The sequence below is a fragment of the Nanorana parkeri genome, unplaced genomic scaffold (genome assembly GCF_000935625.1).
Source record: "Nanorana parkeri isolate BGI_ZX_2015 unplaced genomic scaffold, ASM93562v1 scaffold807, whole genome shotgun sequence".
NCBI lineage: Eukaryota > Metazoa > Chordata > Amphibia > Anura > Dicroglossidae > Nanorana > Nanorana parkeri.
In genome coordinates this window covers 450,252-457,418 of record NW_017307075.1, presented here as the reverse complement: position 1 = coordinate 457,418, position 7,167 = coordinate 450,252, and the positions used below count along the sequence as shown (strand labels likewise).

At 34.4% G+C, this 7,167-nt stretch overlaps 1 protein-coding gene across 2 annotated transcripts in view; it reads left to right on the top strand.

Annotated features, from left to right (window-relative positions):
• Nucleotides 1–5,437, top strand: part of FGF8 (fibroblast growth factor 8) — a 12,577-nt gene extending 7,140 nt beyond the window's left edge. For both annotated transcript variants that reach the window (XM_018565036.1, XM_018565034.1), the window contains exons 4-5: nt 3,187–3,293; nt 5,128–5,437. In XM_018565036.1, the coding sequence (XP_018420538.1) occupies nt 3,187–3,293; nt 5,128–5,406 (386 nt within the window). In that variant the 3' untranslated portion in view covers nt 5,407–5,437. The remainder of the gene's footprint in view (nt 1–3,186; nt 3,294–5,127) is intronic.
• Nucleotides 5,438–7,167: the final 1,730 nt, after the last annotated feature.

The window sequence follows — 7,167 nt, the reverse complement described above, 5'->3', positions numbered from 1 at the left end:
ATATAAAACAAAAAATGAACAAGCTTTTTCTCAGATGTAAAGGTTTAAGAAAGTTGTAGTCTGTAAACGCTAAAAAGACGTTCAAGATCGTTCTATATGAATCTCCAGAGAGACCCCTAATGTCTGGAAGAGCCATTAAAACTCTTCTTACTTTCACCTTTTTCAACATTTCCTGAATACTTTCTCCTCTTCTCAGTGCAGTTTTGGGATCAGATGTGTCTCACTGCATTTTTTCTGCATCAACGTAGCTACTTTCCTTCAAAGTTTCAGCTTGAAACATAATTTTACTGGGATAAAGCTGTCACTAGAGCAAAAGAATAGAAATGAAAACGCTAAGCTTTCCAAAAATACATCTCCAAAAATCTCAGGCCCCCTTCTGAAAAAAAAAAAAATCAGAGAGGGGAGAACATTCATTTTACAATCAGCATTGATATAGATTAAAAAGCATGTTGGGTGGAATTAAATTAATCACAGCTTTAAGAATGTGTCTGTTATCCTGAAAAACATGATGAATAAAGTTACAAATGTAAGGATATTACAAGAAAAATAAATATAGAGTATATACTTACATATTTATATCAGATAGATACTGAGATAGATGGATAGATAGATATATAGATAGATAGATAGATAGATAGATAGATAGATAGATAGATAGATAGATTACTATGAAATAGATAGATAGATAGATAGATAGATAGATAGATAGATAGATAGATAGATAGATAGATAGACAATAGATAGTTAGATAGATAGATAGATAGACAATAGATAGTTAGATAGATAGATAGATAGATAGATAGATAGATAGATAGACAAACTGATATACTGCTCTTTTTGTTCGTGGTGGCTTCCTGTATTTTGGGACTGTTTGCATTGTAATTTTCTGTCTTGTCAGTAAAACAATGCATAAGACAGACACAGAAAAGCATCAATATTCTTTAAGCCTTTTACTGGATTTTAGATTGATTTTCCTTCATACGCCAAACGAAAAAAATCAAAAAGGTATCAGTCCATTTTTTACAGCTAGTGAATGAAAGACAGCATCAAGTTTAAAAGGATTCTCCTATGTTACTGTACATGGATCTGCTCGGTGACAGATGTTAAGTCTTGATTCCTAACGACTGTTCTTGACAATATATAGGCTTTGAGCATTTTGCTGTATCAATCAATTACAAATAAAATACATTGAAGTATTGATAGAGGTATGCGGTATAACAACAGACTCTTCCATACTGGTTCATCCCTGGCCTATATACAGGATAACATGAATCTAATTGCTCGCTATAAGCCACCTCTTTTCTTAGGTCTCTTTTATAGTAAATCCCATGTTTGAGCTAAAGTTCTGCTAATCATGCTATTTACTATAGGATGGAGACAGGAATCTATATCTAGTTTTCCATGCACTGTGTGGGTAGATGGCTAATCTAATGAGCAGTTTCACAATGCAATTACATTTACATTTTAGGGGAAAACTGTATGTTTTCCTAGAAAAAAAAAACACAAGAATATGATTACATAAAAAGACATCAATACAAAATATTAATAATATCTGGCTCTGCCATAATCGCTTGTGCAGTTGTCTCTCTTTTTAATACCATAATGTTTAACAATGACTATTTGGGCAGAAGCAGACAAAGCAGTATCATGTTAAGTTTAAATGTGGCTGTGTGGGAGTTTCTTTTTTTTTTTATTGAAATCTTCATTGACCCAAAATTTGCATAGTCAGTCTGAACAACGATCAATGCCTGTGTTAAAAAAAACAGAAAGTAAATCAATATGACTCAACGCACAAGGGTGAAACAAATTAAAGGGCATTTGCTCTCCTCTGGGTCTCTGCTGTGTATCGGTGCACAAAGTAAAATCATTTCAAATATAACCAGGAAAATAAGCACATTTCTGCAGGTTGCTATTGCTATGGAACCTGATCAGTTACACAGAACTATTTACTTAGGAGAAGCTCAACCTGTGTTAAAATAACAGATTCATTTTTTGACCATGATAGGAACAGATGTAGAGGGGGGGGTGTCCTGAGGTTGATTGGCAGGGTGTTTGTCTGCCGTGGTTAATCATAGCGTGTATGCTTCTGACTTTCGCCTGCCTGTATAATAAATCATTATTAGTTTATGACTTTATAATACATGTTCATACTCGCAGTCCTAAGAGGTATTATTTTTAGGGACAGTTTTTGGGTGGAAGTTGATTATCTCAATGTATTTTTTGGGTTGGGACAGATATCCCCAGACAATACCCACATGAAAAAGACACAGAATTGGGACTGGGTTTGGTCTTCTCAAACAGCTTATTCACACTTTAAGAAAGTGCTTGTAAATTCCAGCCCTAGAACAGGAACAAAGCATTAAGACATCAGCAGTGGTCTTAAAGTGTGCTCCTGACACCCGCAGGCAGCGGTTTGGGTGCTCTTTACCAAGAGTGCAGTGTTGGGTGTTCTCCAGGGACACGTTTTCCACACGCTTTAGCCATGTTTTAAAAGCTATGGGTGTTTTCAGGTGACACGTTTGACCAAAGCTTTGTTTCATGCGTAGTAGAAGGTTCACCTCCGGGACTTGGTCAATCATTGTTGATATAAGCAATTTTAGTAGGTTGTCTGCCAGCAAATTCCCAAAAAATGTCCAGGAAGAAATGTTAAACTTTTGTCTTCTGCTGTGGGGGAAGTCTAAACCTAGTGCTGTCTACACTTACCTCTTGTCTGCACAATGCTTGCACAGAATTCCATTGTATCTCCAGTTCCTCCATGACAGCATGTGGAGTTTTAATATTTCCTAAGAGTTACTACTATTACAGCCTGTGCAGGAAAAAGTAAATGAGTTTGATGATAAATATTATTCACAGACTTGATTACTTTACTTACCTGTCTTATAATAGCCTTGTATTTATAGATGAATATAGAAAAATGTGAAGATGGTTGAGAGGGATGTTTAGGTGGCTCATTTTACCAGTGTGGCTCTTAAAACAGGCCACACACCAAAGTGTCAGCTATCTCATTTTCTATACAGCTGTGAGCAATTTTTTCATGGATTCAAGATTTTATTGGCAACTCTTTCTCATGTAACTTTTTTCAGGTTGCATTTAGTGCTCTTCTAAGCAAAGACTGTATTTTGCTGAGTAGACTTCTCAGACTGAAAATGGAATATTACAACACTGTCCTTTTTTTTGTCTCTGCAGCCAAGCTGATTGTGGAAACAGACACGTTTGGAAGCAAAGTCCGCATTAAAGGTGCCGAGACGGGTTATTATATCTGCATGAACAAGAAAGGAAAGTTGGTTGGCAAGGTGTGTTGAATTCTAGAGCATGACAAAATGTTGTCCTATGCCCACTGAGATGGAAGGCCTGTCAATGAGTTTAGACATAAAGAGAAGCCATTGGGGCGAATATTGCAGTCAAGAGGCACAGAGAAGGTGCTGATTAAAAAAGAAGGGGGGGCGAATTCACGGTAAAAACAATTTTTGATCAAAAGGCGCAGGAGAAGTGGGAAAGGAACAGAGTAACAAAGACGAGATAAAAGAGTCAAAAAGAAGAAAAGCTGAAAGGGGAAAAAAGGGGGTGTTTCAAATTCCATATATCTTATTTAACAAATAGCTAAATTGCTTTGCTATTATGTACAATTACATGCTACAAGTATTTGGAATGTTAAGACACAAAGTTCAGACTGCCTCATCACTAAGCCCTGAAATCTTCACATTAGTCATGGTTGTTCTTTAACACCCAGAAACTGCTCTGAGGGGTCCTTTTAAAAACTTCACTTTCAAGCCATTATTGGCTCTAAAGATGTCTGCGTTCAATAAGGATTTTCATTCCTCGTATTCACTATTACGGGGTGGGGGTGAGGGGGACCCGAGCTGATCAAAGTTAATACGCCCACTGCCTGTGCATACCTGCTTTAGAAATGTTTTTTTCCCAACCTTTATCCACTTCAGTAATTGACAATGACTTCCTGGTGGTTACAGTGTTACACTGCTGCACAACAATCTGTATAGAATGATGCATCCCACTTTTTTCCTCTTACATCAAAGATTTTGGAACTTCATGTTTTAGTTTTTTTAAGTTGGTTAACTTCTTGGTCTTTTGAAATAAAAGTAAATTACTTGTGTTAGCCAATAGCAACCACCCCCTTTTACCTCAATTTGGACTAACCAGCGGCAAAGTGTGAAAGCTAGTTAACGTAAGAAGCAATATTTCATCGCTCTTTCCAACAGTATTAAATACGCTTATGAAATATCCATTCTGAGCGATCAAAGCTAAAATTGGCTAATTACCATATTGATTAGTTTCGAGTTTTCAGGTTTTTTTTAATAAGCTTGACTAAGCTAAAACTATTATTTTAGTATGGCTAAAAGGAAATTCATTGTTTTCTGATATGACTGTAGCATACTGAAATCTGTTATTGATTGCTACACAAGCTTTACCATTTTTGTACTGCCATTACTCAGTAAACTTGATACTCTTAAAAAAACAACAAATCAACAATTTGTGTCCAATTGAAATATACAATTCAGCTAATTTTTTATATTTTATTAATAAGCACAGGAATGGTCATTCAGAATAATACATTATAAACCAGATATAATTCAGAAGACATTGCCTATGTTCTTTTTGCATAACTGATTAGGATACATTGATTATTTTGCCATATTATGCAAACTGCTTGCATGTTATCAATAATAAACAATGCGTGTAACTCCAACAGACATGTCGAAAACTGAAAATTTAGTATTCTGCTATTCGATCAACTAAATTTAAAAACAACCCTGCATCAGAAAATGTTCACATATACAAAATGGCAAGCCCAAATAATTACTGCACATTAGATCACAGCAATTGATTGAGAGGATCAATGCCTAAACTAATTCCATTCTCCGAATACTATGCTAGACCAGTCAGGCATAGCACGCGTCATGTTTAATTAGAGGATACATTATATATAACATAAATTTAAATAAATTGTGTAATACAACTATGACCATTCCAAGAACAGAAAACAAAATGACCATTTGGGATACAAATTTAATTTTTGCCAAATCTAAAAAATATTGGAAAAAAAAACATGATATGTGTGTTTAATTTGTTTGTGTTTATTTTATATTAATGTTCTGGTTTATATTGCAGCCAAATGGAAGAGGAAAAGACTGTGTTTTCACCGAAATTGTCTTGGAAAACAACTACACAGCATTACAAAATGCCAAGTATGAAGGATGGTACATGGCGTTTACCCGTAGAGGACGCCCAAGAAAAGGATCCAAGACAAGGCAACACCAACGAGAGGTTCACTTTATGAAAAGGTTACCCAAGGGTCATCACACCACTGAGCCTCATAAACGTTTTGAATTTATTAATTACCCTTTTAATCGAAGGAGTAAAAGAACTCGATACTCAAGCTCTCGGTAGGAACTGGATAGAGGTCCATTCCTCGGACTTTTAAAACAGACTACTCTATTCTAATATAAGATTAAAAAGACATATGGACTAGTGGTTTATATATAAATATACATATATATTTTTTGTTTTTACAGAAGATGATTTATTTTTTTATTCTGATGAGACATTTTTTTAAGAAAAACAAAAAACAAACTTATAAACTTGCTAAAAGTGCGCTCTTCATATAGATCTTAGACCTTTTTTAATATCTAGAAAAAGAATACTGTAGTGAAGAACGAACCTGGGACCAAAATTGCTACTTAACTGATCAAAACACTTAACCAAAAACAAGACAAACAAGACAGGTGCAAGAGGACTGAAGAAGGAATCGAACCTTCTTTTTTATTGCTTTTTTTTGTGACATCCATTAATGGAGTTATTGATTTTTATCACATATGCTTTTAATTATTTTTAAGAGCTGCTTTTTCACCTATTCAGTTTCCTTAGTGGGAATAAATTTAAATTACCTGGCTCAAGCAGGTTTTCGTGACAAGCAAAATATTTTTTATACCAACGAGGACAAATCTTGTTTTTGTTTGACACAAAAAGTACTAAAACTCAAGACTTGCAACTGCATGGTGGTAAACAAAAATTACAAAATGCATCCCAGTGGTAGAAATCAGTTGTAAAAAAATAGTGATAATAATGTTATTATTTTTTGGGGGAAAACACTGTACAAATGTCAGTTTCCTGGCAAGACTTTTATCCTTTTTTTAAGGATGTTTGTAAATATTAATATTAATGATGGAAATATTTATTTAAATGTGTATTAAAATTTGTACTAGTATCACGTGGCTACATCTTTCCTTTTGTGAAGTATTTTTTCATTATAAAACAATTGATATTCAGTCAATTGAGTCCCTTAACATCACATTTGTGGATTTATGTAAACCTCATAAAAAAATATCTATCTATCTACCTATCTATCTATCTATCTATCTATCTATCTATCTATCTATCTATCTATCTACAGTATCTATCTATCTATCTATTATCTACACTTTCCATAAGGTACAATATAATTAATGAAGCAAATCACAAATTAGTAACTTGTCAAAAAGTTACAACTAAGGAAGCTTAGCACCCAACCTTCAGCATAATACATGAATCCATAGATACAATTTGGATATATAATCCATGTTTGACTAATATGCTGTAATTTATGGAGAGTATCCGCACATTGTTTCTGTAGGTGTTCAAGCTTCCAGTGTCCCTGGTCATGCAAATTCAATTTTTTAAAGTATTTGTGGTCTTCATAATCACCCCATGCGCTGCAACAGGCCAATTTATCAAAACATCTACAACTTTAAATACAAATTTAAAGAGAAGATGTCATCAGCAAGAATAGTACTTTAGGTTAAATTTGATTAATAAGGCCCAAGAAGAAAATGCATGTCCAACCAATGTTTTTTTCAGTGTTGGATTCAGTAGGGAAGGATTAGAATCCTTTTCATGTTTCTACTGCTATCTGGGTCCCGGTAAAGAGATAGCTGATGAGGTTGGTAATGTTCCTTTGCCCTACTGCAAAAAAACACTCTTATTTCCATCTGTGTTGCTGTTGGAGATTTCCCTCTAAGTCCTGTTGAATTAAACCTTAGTCACCTGGACAGTAAAATAGACAGACAGAGAAAGAAAATCTAATAACGGAGCTCTATACTGATTAAAAAAAAATAAATGTTTTTTTAATCAGTATTCAGCTAAGCTTCAAGACTCAGTCTATGAGGGTCTGAT